Below are 17,946 nucleotides of genomic sequence, written 5' to 3' on the forward strand. Positions count from 1 at the left end.
TGGCTTTCTCGACTCGCTAGCTCAATTTGATCAAGAGTTATTGACGAAAAACTAATATGACCTTGATGACGTCATAAATGACGTCACGCAAGGTCAAAATTGCAAAAGTGACGCATCTAACCTTGCAAGGAGTGCATCAAATCACGATTCTGTGTGCTTGAGATAGTTGGAGATCGTTCCCGGCGCCAGAATAGCAGTTTTCATTTTTCCCCATTGACTTATAATGGTGAGGTCACGAAAATGACCTGACCTCATATGACCTTTAGGAAAAATCCGAGATATACAAGTTGTGAGACTCATAATGGATACTAGATCCTGCAAGTTTCATTTCCCTGTGACATCTCCTCTGGCAGTGAGGGCGTTGCGAAGTTGCGACATCTGAAGACCGTGCAGAGGTTCACTTATGACGTCATAGGTCAGTGACCTGACCTGACCCAAAAATGCGGTTGGTGTCAAAAGATGCGGCTTGGATCAAAGGTCAGGTATGCCAAGTTTCAGCTCTCTATCGTCAGCGTGTTCGGAGCTATCGCGAAAAAACCCTATGGGGGGGGGGCGGCACCCGCCCCCCCCCTCGGCCGGCGAGGGTTAAATCAAAACAACATATCGATCTGAGTGCATGTGCAACCATTGAATTGAATGACCAAATTAACGCATGTTATTAAAAATGCCGTATTAAGACGTGGCATGTCGTGTAAAATCACTCATCCCAACAGCTTAGCACTCATTGAACATTTAACCCTCGCACCGACGGGGGGGGCGGATATCCGCCCCCCCCCCTGAGGTTTTTCGCGAATAGCGGGAAAACCGCGGCGCGTAGCGCCGCGAAATTTGGTATGACTATTCCCTTATCAATTTTACACATGGTGTGCAGGTTTGAACCTCCTACCTTTCAAGGTCAGGTCACCAGGTCACTTTGAATGACCCAACCTCAAGTCACTTTTTTGCAACTTTGTCACCGTGCCAGAGCTACAGTAGATGTCGGAGGCCTTTGAAAGTCGCAGGATGTTATTAGGTCATTAGTAGCTACAATTTGTATATCTCGGAATTTTGATATCGGTAACCTAAGGTCAGGTCAATTTCGCGACCTCCCCATGATAAGTCAATGGGGAAAAATCAACTCCCTGTTTTTACAACTAAAACGGGTCGGAATGGCCCCATATACCATACATGACTTCATATACGATCAACCTTCACTACCTTGAGGTCTGTTTTGCTGTTGGGCAGCTGTGAGGTCATGTGACGTCATCAAAGGTCACCAAAGGTTTTTGGCCAATAACTCCGTACAGGAACAAGATACAGACGCGTGTATGGTCTCATTGTGTTCAGCTCGTCAAGACGCATCGAATGATATACATGATGACCTCGAGGTCACGTGACCTGAGGTCAACCTTTGACCTTGACCTTTCGAGGTCAACATATATATCAATCGATGCGGATTGACGAGAGGATTACGATGATGCCCTTAGTTTGTTCCTATCTTGACTAATTCGAAAGTTATTCGAGAAAAACTATCTCCATATCTAGCGCCGCCATTTTGAGTTTTTCGACCCCTGTGACGTCATCTTTGACCTGACCTGAAAATGACCTTTGTAAAAATTGTAGATCTTGACCGTGCGTATCCGATGCCGTTTACCGCTTGTCGCTATCTTGCTTCGTTCTCGAGATCTCAGGGGGGCGGTCATCCGCCCCCCCCCCCCCCGTCGGTGCGAAGTTGGCGCAGACCCCCGTCGGTGCGCGGGTTAAGCAACGTTTTTTAGTAGGTACAGGGACCCGCAGTTGCTTCTGTACACACTAGTATTTCAGCGTATTCTTGGCCTGTGACACCGTTGAAGGCGAATTGGGAAATGATTGTGTGCTTATTAAAACCACCATCTGAAGGGCTTTAAACTGATGTGCTGCTCTCCTAATTTAATGAACGTTTTATGGCTGTATCAGCAAAACCTTGTTTTCAGCGCTTCTTCCTGCCCCATTCCTTCTAAAACCTGGAACCGCTTATTCCATTCACTCCTGCCATCTGACGATGGTCGTGCTGATTACTAGTTCCGGCGCTAGTAACTGCTCCAGTTTTGCACCCGGCACAAACGCAGGCGTCACTGGGGCTCGACCAGTGAGGGTCGGACCGAGCCGACTGCCTGGGGCGCGGGTAGATCGGAGGCCCTGCTAGGGAAGGGGACGGGAATGAAGGGGAGGGCAGGAGGTGGTCACGTGGTCCGTCCAAGCTCGCACACGACCTGTCCCGCGCCCAGCCATGTTCCGTGATCCAAAATGGCACTCGAGAGCTGTGGAATTCGTGGAGGCGACGCTTTGAAAGTGAACTTCAGCAGCACTATTTTAACATATTCTGTGGAGATAAATGAATATTGCCTTGTTGCAAAAAAAAATTGTATGCCTAAGCAGTAAGCTGTATACTCGTAAGCTGTATCTTTTTAAAAGCTGTAGGTAAATAGGATTATTTTTAGGGACTTAGGGGTTTCGTATACGCAGTGAAGTGTTACAATAAGCCGCTTCACTCTTATGGTTAGAACTGAAGCGTTATGCTTTTTCTCACAGGGAATGACAATACAATAACAATACGAATAAAACCAGACGTTTCGCACAACAAAGTGCCTTCGTCAGTGGCAAGAAATTAGTCACTATAATAGGTATAGGTGTTATCTCTCGATAAAATCAATGAAGTAGTTATCTTTATTTTTTTTTCAGATATATTTTCAGCAGTTTTTTAAGCACATCATGGAAGCATATAAACATTTGTATATTTTACCGGCAACCCGGCTGGCCATACCGAGACGGTGCCGCATATATTAATAATCGATGTTAAACCTACACTTATTTTTCTTCACTGACGAAGGCACGTTGTTGTCCGAAACGTCTGATTTATTCGCATTGTTATTGTATTGTCATTGTCCGTGAGAAAAACATACTCAAGTGGACTGGTCTCAGTTCATGTAGAAATTGTCGCTCATTCATCAACACAGATAAAATGAATATTAACCCTCACCACACATACCTACAAATAGAGTTAAGTAGACCCCGCCCTCTGTTTTTCACCAATACCTAAATCGCGTAAAAGCGAAGGATTGCGACGATTCTTTGGTGCCCTGGAGATAATCAATTTTACAGCTTCCCGGAAAAGTAAATAGCCCTTATTATTTTTGCACCTTCCCCGAGAATTTGAAATCCCTGAACCAAATTACCTTTGACCTGTGACTGATCATGATGTTAGCCAGATGAGCGATTGAAAGTCAGTCAGCGCACATCTTCTGAGTGTTTCCATAGTCGTTATGTGATAAGGGACGTGACAACATGTGAAATATAATATTTAATGTTTCTCATTGATTGTTGTGGGTGCCAAGGTCACGTGAAACTCAGATTAAGGTCGTTTACTTGAAATGATGTCGGTTAACCTCTTTAAATTTACACCTTTTTACTGTGGTTTTTAGGTAATGTTGGTTTGAAATTTAGCACCCATTTTAGCTTTGAAAACTAGGCATAGTTTGGTATCAGTTATAGTGCCTATCCAACATGTTGCAAGGCTGTCAGTGCTGGTTAACATTCTATGGATAGCCGGCGGAACGCCTAATGGATGATCTGGCGTGACCCGTCCTACCCGAAATGCTTTGATTATTTGAACAAAACAAGTGCAAATTCGAAGTCAGGAGGAAGCCAAGTCCCCGGCAAACTTCACTTGGATAAATTCTAGCAGGATCCAATTTTTCGTGCTTTTGGGTTATTAACATGATCTGGGAGGTCGACCAATGACCTAGTATCTCAACATTGACCAGGACATAAAGATAATTGGCTTTCCCTCGTCACCGATGACCAGGACCCTAAAATCATCGGATTTCTCTCGTCACGAGGAGCGCGCTCTTTTTTTCTTTTTCAGCGAAGCTCTGGCTCTATATTATAAAGGGCCGAACGACTGAGGGCTTCTACGCCCTACCGCTACATGTAAGACGCTTAAAAATGCTTAAACGGGTGAGGTTTAAATATCGATTGGTTTTTAAGTGCCGAAATACTTTAATTTATTTCGATAGCAGTTTAAAGACCGCTCGAATACACAATAACTTCATTAACCCTCGCATGTGTAGGGGGGGGGGTCGGATGGACCCCCCCATGGTTTTTCGCGAATAACTCGCGTAAAAAGCGGCCGATCGCGACGAAACTTTCAGTACCCTCTCATTGATCAATTTGACACCTACCCTGAAAATTTCATGACCCTGACCCAAATGACCTTTGACCTGTGACCTCTTTTCCGAGACCATGTTTGGCCGGAATCGCGATTTCGCGTATGTCGGCTCGCACTAGCCGCGTGTTTGCAAGCTTTTCGTGGTTTCAAACGTTCAAACATGTGATTTGATGTTACTCCCGTGTGTGTCAAGGTCACCTGAAGGTCAGGTCAGGTCATTGACCTTTGGTGACCTCGGGTGACCTCGGGTCACTTTTTCGAGTTTTACATGTTTCTAGGCTAGTTTTTGGAGCTGAATTCGAATTTAGCAACCATTTGAACATTTACGAAGTAGTTTTGGTGACTTCGTAACATGTTACGAAGCTGTCAGAGGCGGTTGACACGTACTACGAATACCCGTCACGACGCCTACTGGTTGACCTGACCTGACCTGACCCGACCTGGTCTAAATGCTTCAAGACATCATCTGTGATCAAAACTAACACGATATTCGTGATCAGCACCCCGAAAAACCCCATAGCAGCCACACTTTACGACTTTCTAACAGGTCCCGATTTTCCCGACTTTGGGTCATTGACCTGACCTGGAAGGTCAACCAATGACCTAGGACCTTAAAATTGGGTATCATCGGCTTCCTCTCGTCACGGGCAACACGCTCGTCTTTTTCCGCGAAGCTCTAGCTCGATCAGGGGCCAAACGGCAAGGGGGGGGTCCAACCGACCCCCCCCCCTACACATTAGAAGCTGGCAAACGCCGCACACATGCGAGGGTTAACAATATAAGCATCACATAAAATGAATCGTGAGAGAAGCGGCTCAAGATTGAGGAGCTATGAGACACTTAATGAAAAACGGCATAGATTAGAAACTACACTGAACTTGCACTGCCGTTTTAAAACCTTTTCGTTGCAGACTGATAGATGTTTTAGGATTGATTTCATCTGACGCTCAAATGATGTAGAGCTATTCATTCGTTCATTCATGCGACCATCCATTCATAAAAGAACTATCCAGTGATAAAAATGTTCATTTTAGAGAAGTGTGAAATACAAACTCAATAGGAGTTTAATGATACGGCAAATTTGACAGATGTTGTTAATGAATAGACCAATAGTTTTAACAAATCAAAGTTGAGAGCCCCAAATGCTTAACACAATTGAGGGCATTTTAGGCCATCACAGTATTTGTCAACAATTGTTGTTGTTGGGGGGGGGGGACTGGGGAGGGTGGTTGCGGGCTCATAAACTGTAAAAAAAACGAACCGATCATCCGCAAAAGAACTATTGAGCTCGAACCGAGCTGACGAATCGATTTAAAGGTATGGAACATGACTAACGATGCCATTTTTTTTACTTCTTGTGTTCCATCCAGATTCCATCATCGTCCAGATTCCATCATCTGGATAGCACGTCAACATTCTATCGGACATTTTGCAACAAACGTATACTATTTAGCGCGATTAGCCTCAGAAATGTTCTGAAACTAAACCGTTTCTTCGCAATTAACTTTGCCCACGTGATCCCAGCTTATGCACGACAAAAATAAAATACTGCTTCAGGATCACTGGCCTGAATTCCAATGCTTAAGGTTTACTTAAAACCGGTGTGGCTGAGGCTATATTCGCTACATCTCGTGACGCCCGTGACGGCCACCATTGTGTTGTATCTTTTTGGTAAGCTATAACTTAATAACGCAAGGATTGGTGAGTGGGTTGAAAACAGCCCTCCCCCTTTTCTTCTTCTGGAAACATAAGTAATCGAAAGACCAGGCGATGGTTCTCCACCTCGTCTGCCGCAGCGCTGCGAGGCCTCGATTCGTTCGGTATGTGGCTTCCTGAGCGGTCCTCCCCGGAGGCAAGGTGAAAGGTCATGGCCTGTATCAGAAATTTATACGTTCCTGAATATGTTTCACAGTTCTTCCAAGACCTTGGACACCGTTTTATAATATCGAAAAAGCGTTGCACTTTCTTGTTAATCAATACATTTAAAGAAAACTTTATCACAATCTCATACTGCGGCAATTGTAGTTCTGCTTACGGTTGCCTCTTTATGATACGGGCCACCACCACCTCCACTGCGCTGGAGCTCTGGCGTCCTACCCCTCCCCGCTACGGACCGGCCCTCGGGCTAGGTGTGTTAGTACTGAGCGCAAACGTGTAGTAGTCACGTGACTTTCATTCACGTAGCGGGAGCGGGAGCTAGTGGCGATACCAAGGACGGGCTCTGGGGAGGCAACCGGCGCGGAAAAATAGCACGATTGTAGTTTTGGAAGAATATCTGTTGCGGTAAGAGGAATTATACAAAACATACGTGCTAGGAGCAAACATGTGTTATTCCTCCATACTTTGCACTACATTTCTTTTCTCCAATGGCCAGCACTTAGCAAATAATAGCACAATTCTAAATTGGTAATATATGTGTACAGTAGCAACTGCGGGTCCCTGTACCCAAGGTTTTTGCAAAAGCAGTTGATGTCGGTTTAGAACATTCCTATTGAGCTGTTCGTTCCTTGAGCTCGTAATCCACAGCAATGTTTTCGATGACAAAATTTTGGCAATGATTGCAGAACTGTGTACGGAGGCTAATTAGGTAAATGTTTTCAATAACGTTGCAGATGGAACACTCCTTTTTCCAGCTCCGCGACACCGTGCATGGCGTCTGGATCCAGTTTTGCCCCGACCCTGACCCACAGCGGTGGCTCCCTATTGTCCAGGTGTCGCCTGACCTGGCGGGGAGCACGTGGCCTGCTCGGTGCTGAATCGACAGAGAGGGGGAGGGGAGAGAGAGGAGGAGGACGGCACGGCACGGCTCACGGGACAGGCCAAGGTCAGTCGAGTCACGGCGTCGGCTACTGCCGGTCAGGGTCACAGCCGACCGACCGACGCGACCGAGGGATGGAGGGATGGAGGGACGGGGAAATGGAAGGGCGAAAGACAGGAGGGAGGGATGGAGAGACTGGGATCGAGGGACAGGGATGGAGGAAGGAAGAAAAATGAGTAGCGACAAACAGAAATAGCCGTGCAACGCCATTCAAACGGTGGCAGCGGCCAGTACTGAGGCATCGTACGCGTACTTTTGCCACTATAATGTGCAGCTGCCTGAGCAATGTGATAGATATGTAGATTTAAAAATACTAAAGATTAAACAGATCCTTTGGTCCGGTGACACGTCCCGAGGGCACTGCCTCGCTTTATGTCCCAGAGCAGCCCTCTGACCTGCCGGGCCCGAGAAATCTCGGGACTACTGAATGAAGGGATGGGAGAGAGGCATTGGGCCTTCTTGAGGAGAGAGGTCCCTTCTCACCAACTGGTTTTGTTTTGTTGGGTTAGGCCCTTTCGATCTGACAAGACCATTTCAGGGCCGGAAGAATGATAGGAATTAGGGGGAGACATTGGTCTGGGCAGACACCCTAGAGAGTCGCCGGGGCTGAGCCCGTCCGAAAGGACAGGCCGACCAGCCCCCCAAGCACTCTCTGCACCCGGCTACGGGGTGCGCTCCCTCGGGAGCAGCGGTGCCGCTCCAAGGGAGCAGCCCGCATGAGATAAAGGTGCCTGTCCAGCCCGGAGTGGGGTTGCGGCGTGGAGGAGATGGATTTCTGTGTCCTGAGGATGGAAGCGATGGAACGGAGGAACACCAACTGGTGTCCCACAGTTGCCTATAACCAATCTGAAAGAGTTCCTTTAACCCTCGCCCTGGCAGGGCATTTTTCATAACACGGCCTGGCAGGGGGGGGGGGGGTCGATGCGACCCCCCCCCCTCGCGATTGGCTCCTATAGCACCTAGAAACACCAAACTTGGTAGGTAGGTGGGCCCCCTGGAGTTCTCGCCCCTGTGCAAATTTGGTTGCTCTAGGTCAATATTTAGGGGGGTTTGGGGGGTATAAATGTAAAAATTTCGCTAAAAACAGGTCAAAAGTTTTTCGCTTATAACTTTTGATCTAATTAAGAAAGAGCAAAACGAAAAGCACCAGTGAACTCAGCACGTCAAGGCGCGTCGAATGATATACTTTATAGCTTGCTGAAGTGTACTTAAAGTTTTTCTTAAATTTTAAGTAAACTTAAACTAATAAATTAAGTTAAAGTTAACCAAATTGCATCATATCGCATATCATTCGATTTGGCTGATCACCAGGAACACAATGATACCATTTTTAAGCTCTAGCGTCATTATGTGCCAAGTTATTGGCAAAAACGTCATTTGACCTCAGTTGACCTCATTTGACCTGACCCAAGGATAAGTACACCAAACAAAGAAGCACCAAGTGACCTGCTGTTAAGTACTGTGGTTTCAAAGCACAAAAGTGATAGAACGAAGCGGATATCTCCAGTATTTTCCGAATTTAGTATTTTCCCATAGGCTTAACATTACGATGTAATGACCTCTAGGCTCTAACTGATCTCAGGTCAGTGACCTCAAAAAACCCGAACTATATGTTATACAACTCGGTGAACTTAGCACATCCTGAAAGTTTGAAGGAAATCAGTGCAAAACTGTGAGTTGGACAGGTGCAAAAAGAAAATTGAAATTTAACCATGACCTTGTACCGGTTTTTCTGACCTGGTGACCTGACCCAAGGTCACCCGGACCTGAAATTTTTAGGTCATATGTAAAAAGGTTGCCCCATAGGCTGTACCAAATTTGGCGGCGCTGCGCGCCGCCGTTTTTACGCTATCTTCGAAAAACCTTAGGGGGGGGTCGCATCGACCCCCCCTGCCAGGACGAGGGTTAATCTGGATTGGGTGCACCGATTGCCCGTTTAACAGTCTGTCTTGAATTGCCGAACGGAAAATAATAAATGTCCATTCCAGTAAACACGCGGCCAGTGACGTTCGATTGACAAAGCGTTCTTGAACCGGTAATTATTCAGCAATGGAATACTACGTAACGTTCAAGCCTGCGTTGAGCATCGCCATCTACCGGCCGAGACCACAGGCTGCAGTGCTGACCTCACTCTAGCCGACTCAGCGATAGCGGTAGTGTACTACCTGCTAGCTGTGGCGGTGCAGCGGGACAAACGCAACACGACGAAACAAGATTTCCCACCTAACTGGCTGACAGGCTCTACAATTCTACATATACAGGGTGACACAAAAAAGCGGTCATCACCAAAATTCTAATAACTTCGGAAGCTTTATTCAGATCATCACCAAACTTCGGCCACTTTAGGTCACACCTATGTAGCAGACATCCACCAAGTTTCAAGTCTTCACTACGAATACTTTTAGTACAGTGTGTGTTTTACGGACGCTCCACAATTTGCTCCATGTGAGCGCCCCGGCGCTGCAGGGCGTAGGCACACCTGCATCCGGCGGGCAAAGTTGCCGATAACCCGAAAAGAATAACGTTTCAGGGGTAGCACACCCCCTGAGCACTGTCTCCAGAGGCCATTGCACTCTGTAAAGTGCACAGCCATCGGGTTATCGACTACTTTGCCCGCCGGATGCAAGTGTGCCTACGCCCTGCAGCGCCGTGGCGCTCACCTGGAGCCCATTGTGGAGCGTCAGTAAAACACACACTGTACTAAAAGTATTCGTAGTGAAGACTTGAAACTTGGTGGATGTATGCTACATAGGTGTGACCTTAAGTGGCCGAAGTTTGGCGATGATCTGAACAAAACTTCCGAAGTTATTCGAAATTTGGTGATGACCGTTTTTTTGTGTCACCCTGTACCAGGTTTACGCCCGTGTGCCTGCTAAAATACAGTCAAACATCTATCAAGTTCTGCGACTGCGAGAAGGAAGAACACGGTCCTCGTCCTCTCGAAAACGATGGTTCGATAATCGATAAGACGAAAACCATTTCAATCGAGCATTTGAATTCAATTAGAAATGTCTGCAGCATTCATGATATGTGGGATCCGTGTTAGGCATTGTCATCACAAGCAATGAAATCCTGAAAGCCTTCCCATCCCCATGGTAGCGGCCAGCGGGGTCCAATCATGTTACCCAGGCCAGCAGCACTGGTCACAGACGCTGCACCAAAGCGCCACCTGGCCACTGCCAGGGAGCTAGAGAGTGCCACCTGTGCACCGCTGTTCCTCCCATCCGACACCCGAGCTGACCTGCCCGCCATCTCGTGGCCGAGTATAAAATCACCCGTTGTAAACTTTTCGGCCAATCGGATCGAATTAAATTTTTCAGCAAATCGTGAATAATGCTACTGAAAAGTAGAATTGTAGTGTTAAGAAATAGCAGTTGCCGGTAACCAGTAGATATATTGTAGACATTTATATATTATAGATAGGTATAGTAGATATTTTATAGCCCTAGTTCGTGGGATAGATAGCTCTTCTCAGAATTTGTAACTGTCCCACGAACAGTAGTCCCTTGTGATATTTATTGATGAAGATTGCGAAGTTGCCATCTTCACAAATAATAGAATATTGGTGACAAATAACACTTTGCATTCCTGGACAGTGCGAAATAAGGCGTGGGACACCCATGCCTTCCGTGTTTTATAATTCGTTACGTCTGCTAACGGACAGTGACTTCAACAAGCGTATTATTGAATGTGACGGCCACGTTGACTGACCTGTGATCCGACGGAGCTGACCGAATGGCGGCTGGCTGAGCTGCCGCGCCGCTGCACCGCTGACCTCACGTGACCCGGGGAGGTCACACGGGTCACCACAGTCAGCTGGCGGCGCTGCGGACGGAAGCCGAGAGCATCGCGCTGTAGACCAATTAGAAGCTGCGGGCAGAGAAAATGAACCAATCAGCAATAGCCATGGTGGGGCGGTGAACGAGCAATATATTCATGACAGAACACACAATTACAGGTGATTCATTCATCGCGGTTCTACTGTACCACAGCCTCCATCACGCCTAAACGACCGCCTTCGTTGTGCTCTGCCAACACTGACGCCTCAGCTCCAGTGATTATGCCGGTGTTGGTATCATCATTGAGAGGGAAGAGCCAAAAAGGCAGCGGCCGGTTACTCCAATGATGTGCACCGGTCTCCTTTGCAGCCGGCGGTGCCGCGGGCTCAGACCAACCCTTACATGGACATTTAGATCAGAAGTGCGATAGCCAGCGGGAGACGAGACTGAGCTGACGCCGAGACAAGATAAAGACGGGTCTCTCCGTCTTCCCCAGGATGAGTCGAGACGCTGACCCGCCTTAGTATAGACAAGCTGCTGCCAAAGTTCACAGGCAGTTTGACAGATCGGATGAGTGGCCCTTAATGCTGCGATTTCAAAGAGCTGATTTAGCTTCGATCCCCTAAAAGGGAATCGGAGCTATGGGAAAGAAAAGGAGCGCAAAGGCACAGCGGAACAGACTGTGTAATCCGGCAATATGTCAGATTGGTGGATAATCTATGCAAAAAAATACAATATTTCCATAAAGGGACACCGTCGGATCCAAGTTATCATAGAAGGGGAGAAAGTAAGCAACAAAGGAAAGTAGAAAACGGGACCATAGGTATTTTATTATTTGTCCAGCTTGTTCACATTACGGTAACAGCAAGCGCATTTATGCATAATATCATATTTGCCTTCGTAGTTTCTTTGTGACACCATACTTATCTAAGCGTTTAACATGACTTACAGTATCGACAGATCTTTGCATTCCCCGTTAGGTGCGATTAACACCATATCAGGCATGCACATTTCAAAGAAGATCTCTATCTTTTGACGTAGCTGATAACGGGAAGATTTTTTTTCCAACATGCTTATTCACAGTCAAATCGGGGAAAACATCGGTATTGCAAACCTTTCCCGCCTTCTTTGTTCATGTCCTAAAATAAAAATGTACTCGGTAGTAATGTAGGTACTCGGTTTAGTCATCCCTAAACAGCAGCAAACCAACAGACAAGCCATGGTCATATGCAAATGACCCATATCGTCAGACCAGTCGCACGAGGCTTCAGTCCTCACCCCCATACCTAACCATATGGGCGCCATAAGAGTGGATGCTGGTCCTACGAAATGTTCGCCCTCTATCTCACTGTGATAAGCACAGCAATTCGTCTTGCTCACAAGCATGTGCATCGATTATCATGAGGATAAGAAGACAGAAAAAATTGGTGAGTCTCATGGCTATTTGCCATCTTGGTGCCTTGGTGAATGCACACTGTTGATAATCTTGGCATCATGAATTTGTGTCGTGGTCACGAACAACTATCCCAGCTCTGTTATTATTCAGGATAACATCACCATTTCTTCCTGGAATCCATGATGTCGTTGCATGATGCCATCGACATTCACCAGAAACATGTAAATGCTCATAGTCTCCGCGACTTAAATGGTTATATTTTGCTGGGGCTAAGTATGAAACAAAGCGACTCTCGCAGCTAGCAGTGGAAAGGTCACACGGAATAGCAGCATGTCGTTTTCATTAGTAAGCAATGTTAATGATTAAATACATGTCACGTTTCCATCCTTAAATCGTTTTTTACGACGATGCAGTTTGTAGGTTAGATACGCAATTATTCACTAAGAAAGCTAAATGATCATTTTTTATCCACCCATGTGCTAACTTACATCGGTCGTTATGTACACAATCAAATAATTTTAACATTCCAAGGAAGGTTCATAGCTATAGGCGATACAACCGATAAGCGATAATTCAGTCCTCATCGAGGGGCAACTGTGCTAACGGTGTCGTCAGCGCAAACAAACAAAAAATCAAAAATGATGGACACTCTTTTTCCGCACAATTTATAATTTCTGAAGCGAAATTAGAGCCGGGCGGTACCTCACCTTTTTGACGCGTGTGTTCCTGGCCGAAGGCGCGGCGGCCGGGTCGCGCTGGCCAGGCTCCTGAGGTGAGGAGCGAGCTCCAGTCGCGTCCCGGTCCGGCAGGGCGGCCAGGTCGGGCCTGTAGCGGCCACTTGGCACGAACACAATGTCACTGGCCACCACACTCATGCCTGGGAGTCTGTGGAGCACAGCGGGGAAGCACTGTCAGATGCTAGCGTCACAGATTATATGCAGTAACACTGGGTGTACTGATGGTCTTCCCTCTGTAAAAAATATTGTTATGTTTAACCCTCGCCGGCCGAGGGGGGGGGGGCGGGTGCCGCCCCCCCCCCATAGGGTTTTTTCGCGATAGCTCCGAACACGCTGGAGATAGAGAGCTGAAACTTGGCATACCTGACCTTTGATCCAAGCCGGATCTTTTGACACCAACCGCATTTTTGGGTCAGGTCAGGTCACTGACCTATGACGTCATAAGTGAACCTCTGCACGGTCTTCAGATGTCGCAACTTCGCAACGCCCTCACTGCCAGAGGAGATGTCACAGGGAAATGAAACTTGCAGGATCTAGTATCCATTATGAGTCCCACAACTTGTATATCTCGGATTTTTCCTAAAGGTCATATGAGGTCAGGTCATTTTCGTGACCTCACCATTATAAGTCAATGGGGAAAAATTCAAACTGCTATTCTGGCGCCGGGAACGATCTCCAACTATCTCAAGCACACAGAATCGTGATTTGATGCACTCCTTGCAAGGTTAGATGCGTCACTTTTGCAATGTTGACCTTGCGTGACGTCATTTATGACGTCATCAAGGTCAAATTAGTTTTTCGTCAATAACTCTTGATCAAATTGAGCTAGCGAGTCGGGAAAGGCACCAATGGACTCAGGAAGGCCTGCCGAATCGAATGATATGCGACATGACCTCTTTCGACCAACTTCGTGACCTGGGGGTGCTGACCTGACCTTGACCTGAGGTCAACACCCCAAGTTGACCTGACCCGGACAAAAAGTATATCATTCGACGCGCCTGAGCGAGGCGAACACGATGCTGCCAAAATCGGCACTCTGCGGCCGTTTTTTGCGAAGTTATTCACCAAAAACTGAACCGTACCCTGAGGCACTTGACCTGACCTCAGAGGTCACCGGATGACCTAGGACCTTAAAATCGGGTACCAATCTCTGCGTCTCGTAACGGCGCACACGCTCGTTTTTTCCGCGACGCGCTAGCTCCACCAGGGGCGAAACGGCGAGGGGGGGTCGTACCCCCCCCCCCCCCTCGGCCGGCGCGTATGTAGAAAACCAATAGGTCCGGCGAGGGTTAAACAATAATTGCTCCGTAAAAGCCGCTGATGTTAACTGCGCCCTATCAGAAAAATAGTGTCTTATTCAGTCCGATTATCTTGGCTTTGAGCGGGATCAAAATAACATTTCTAGTTAGCCACTACGCTTTCAAAAGGAACATCATCGGTGCAGACTTTATGTTGTATTTGCCATGACTTGTCTATTTGTAAGTAAGTCTTATAATTGCAATGCTTCAGTCTAAGGATTTTCGGGAAAAGGTTTTCTTTCTAATTGGCTGGTTGACAGAACGAAAGCTTGTCTACAATCCTGTGTAAGGATTACACCCATGATCCAGTATGTACATCCGCAAGGGATAGATAAGGGTTACTGTGCTAGCTTCTAACACACTATTGCAGTCTCCTACCTCATCTGGTGATGTTTTCTTGTTCTGAGATGTAGTCTCCCTCACTCGCCTTGCCTTTTCGTTATTGGTCAAGTCTTTCAGAAGCCAAACTTTTGGACAATTGACAAAATCTGAGGCTTCTTTCTTATTCATCTTTTTTAACATCCTGACTTACCTGAACACGAGTTTGCTAGAGTTATTGCCATTGACACGGCTTAGTTGATACCTGCATGTGCACTTTGCTGCTAATTCGATTGTTTCCACCAGTATTCAAAGCCAGTAGGTACCTTACGGTAGCCGGCGTTCCTCCACTGTTCTCGGATGTTTTCGGTTAAATATCCACGTAATTACGCCCTTTAAAAACACGTGTACGCCTCAGCGCCTACGATTGATCAATTTAATTCAATAATCTGTATTCTGCTGTGAACAAAATAGGGAACCAATGGTGCATCTTTCATTGCTTTGAGATTGCATCCTGCGTTGTAAATTAAATATTTTTTATCTTCATAAGCGTCTCTTTCACTTGTCCTTCGTTGTTTGTTGATTACTGATAAGTTTCTACAGAAATACCTAATAGCTATTTCATATCTCTAACGTCTTGAAGAATTGCAAAAGTTTAAATATGAGCAGCGCCAGAATTAGTTGTATTTGTCATTATACCTGTCATTTCTAATGGTAACATAAACAACACTTCACAGAAGCTTCAAAATTTCGATGGCGCTTGACGTATTTTTGAAACCGAAACTCCAAGGAAAGACAAACAATAGGACCATAAGATCGATCTATTGTCTTCAGGCTTGTGTCAAACATATGTAAATAGCCACGTCAATAGCCGGTTGGTGCACGCGAACTCCTTGTAAAACATCTACAGACAACCGAATTTTACGATGCAATTGATCCTGCACAGGTGCGCGCGAGTGTAAGGACCTTTTATTAATCGGGACAGATGTCTGACTTGATAAATCATTCCAAAACACATTGCACAATCGACCATACGTGCGGGTTTCGCTACGTGATATCAGTGTCTTCAAACGGAGATTTCACCGATAGGTGGACAGTTATTGATGAGCTGTTTATGTAGTACCGTTATACCTTCTTCTTTGCTATATCTTCCTCCTTCTCTACAGCACTATCCACCCTCTGTGTGATCAGAACCACCCGAGCGCAACGCGGGAAGGACAGGAGAGTTACGCAATGTATGCAGCATTATCGCACGCATCTCTCTGTAATTTACACCGCGCCAATCGAAAGAACACCTCATCTGAATCACAGTAATGCAGCGTGTCCAATAACTATTGCCTCAGCAGGGGCAGGATAGCATCTCGAATGCTGGCGAGCGCAAAATGTATCCGGGAGTTCTGCAGGACGGTTTGCGTTACATTCCGAGAGGTCGTTACGTTAACAACTAGCTGCCCGGCCGTATCCCAACATAATCTTCAGGACACTGCACTGCACAGCACTCCCCACTTAGACGGCTGGCTGTTTAGATTGGTATGCGAAACTCTCAGCCTATAGCGTTCCTGGGCAGAGGGAGTGGCCCTCAGCCGGGCCGATAGGAGGGGACCGACGCCGCTCCCCTCTAAACCCTCACCACCAGGGCAAATAGGCGACTGACATCGCTGAAAGTTACTGCCAGAGCTGCACCCTGCACAATGCACAATGCAACGATCTCTGCACGCTGAGAAGGCATACCAAATCGTCTCTCGTTCTCAGTAGCAAAAGCCTGTTTGGAGTTGGGGGCGAGTTTGTAAGGGAGACAGGTACTGTCTGATGCCGAGACCGTGAGATTGATTCTGCTGGAACGAAGAGGCTAGTGTTAAGACTATGTTCGTGTGTGAGTGTCGTTACTGTCGTTACTGTGAATACAATTTTGACACAAGACGAATAAAGGCTGAGACCGCTGACCCAGGCTGCTGAATGGGGTAGGTCATTCTTGGTTTCCGCTACCTATACGTAGAACGAAGGTCGGAACGATGATAAAAGCGAAGGTCAGAAACCTTCAAGGCGCATCTGATATCCTGCCAAAAATAGCCATGTGTTCTGGCCTATGTGACAGAATCAGTTACCGACCTGCAATCCAGGCGGCAAAGTGGTGGCGAGAGCAGCGAGCTGTCATGTCCACAACCTTCAGTGCTATAGGTACGCTGACTTTTCATATGCAGTAGGTAGCGCTACCCACTACAGACTACCGGGTGCCGATATTCAAATTATTCACTGCCATAGTGGCTGAAGGACATTTCAGAAAATAGCATCGGACTGATTACCAGTCTGGCCGGCCAAAGGCGGATTGTGGTGTCAATGATGTGCGATGATGCAGGAATGCGCTGCAGCAGCGCACGACGCACAGCAAAGGAAGAAATAAGCTGTCTTTGTTGAAGCTAATCACTTATGATAAAGCATTGCCGGTTTAAAACTGACTATGTTTTCCCCATTCCAATGAACTGTAGATATATTACATAACAGCCTATCACGTTCTCAACAGTTCGTAGAATGAGACAAACGTGCCTATTTCTGACTGACGCAAAAATTGACTGCTTGATCGACAGCATGAGTAAAACCGATGTCTAAGCGGAAGCGACCCACATTTTTGTGTGCCGTGTCACCGCGAGATGAACAAAGCCAGCAAATTCTTCCGGGTAGCAATGCACAGCAGAGTTAGGCTTCTCGAAGCATCAGGATGGGTGGCTTGACTGCAGCGGAAGGTCGTGGCCTACAACCATTGAAGGATCGCATGCGGTTGGGTAACAGGCGGAAACACATCTCACGCCACGAAGCTGCAGTGGAACGATGAAACAGGAGGAGCGCGGGCATAGCCCGCATCAACCCGCACCATGGTGGAAGCCATTTCCCCTCACCGCCCGCATCCCATGTACAGAATATTTATCGCGTCATCGCCATTATTAGGTCACCATACAAGGCATGTAGGAACACGAGCCATAAACACAGTTGGCCTGCATTTGAACCCACTGTGCAGCGCCGAACTGAGCCAAGCACCGTACCGTTGAGTACACTCGTGGTGCACGAACCTCGTCTGACGCAAAAGACAGTGGCAGGCACTAAACACGAACGACAGAAGTCATCACGCACACTGAACGAAGCCGCCTAGCAACCAAACCCAACCACAACTGACCGATGTGCTCAGCAAGTCAGCAATGCTGTGCAATTTGTCACGTGACCACCGCCAGTCGACGGCCACAGTTTTGGCTGCAGTTTTCCTGTTCAGACTCGCCACCAGACATCACTCAATACTCTGTGGACTCGCTCGGTGCCGACTGCCAACAGATGACGTCACACAAAATACTGAGTGACGTCACACAGTGGTCACATTCCAGGGCACAGGTGCACGCCGCACGACGGAATTCGGCGTCGGAGCTC

General features: G+C 47.1%; 1 protein-coding gene across 1 annotated transcript in view; it reads right to left on the minus strand.

Moving 5' to 3' along the window:
• The window catches only part of LOC122387013, a 75,037-nt gene that overhangs the window by 52,282 nt on the left and 4,809 nt on the right, over positions 1-17,946 (minus strand). Inside the window, exons 2-3 of the mRNA XM_043376807.1 lie at positions 12,887-13,064; positions 10,716-10,874 (exon numbers count right to left, since the gene is read on the minus strand). Of these exons, the coding sequence (XP_043232742.1) occupies positions 10,716-10,874; positions 12,887-13,054 (327 nt within the window). The 5' untranslated portion in view covers positions 13,055-13,064. The remainder of the gene's footprint in view (positions 1-10,715; positions 10,875-12,886; positions 13,065-17,946) is intronic.

The sequence above is a fragment of the Amphibalanus amphitrite genome, unplaced genomic scaffold (assembly GCF_019059575.1).
Source record: "Amphibalanus amphitrite isolate SeventyFive unplaced genomic scaffold, NRLGWU_Aamphi_draft 000270F_arrow, whole genome shotgun sequence".
Classification (NCBI taxonomy): Eukaryota; Metazoa; Arthropoda; class Thecostraca; order Balanomorpha; family Balanidae; genus Amphibalanus; species Amphibalanus amphitrite.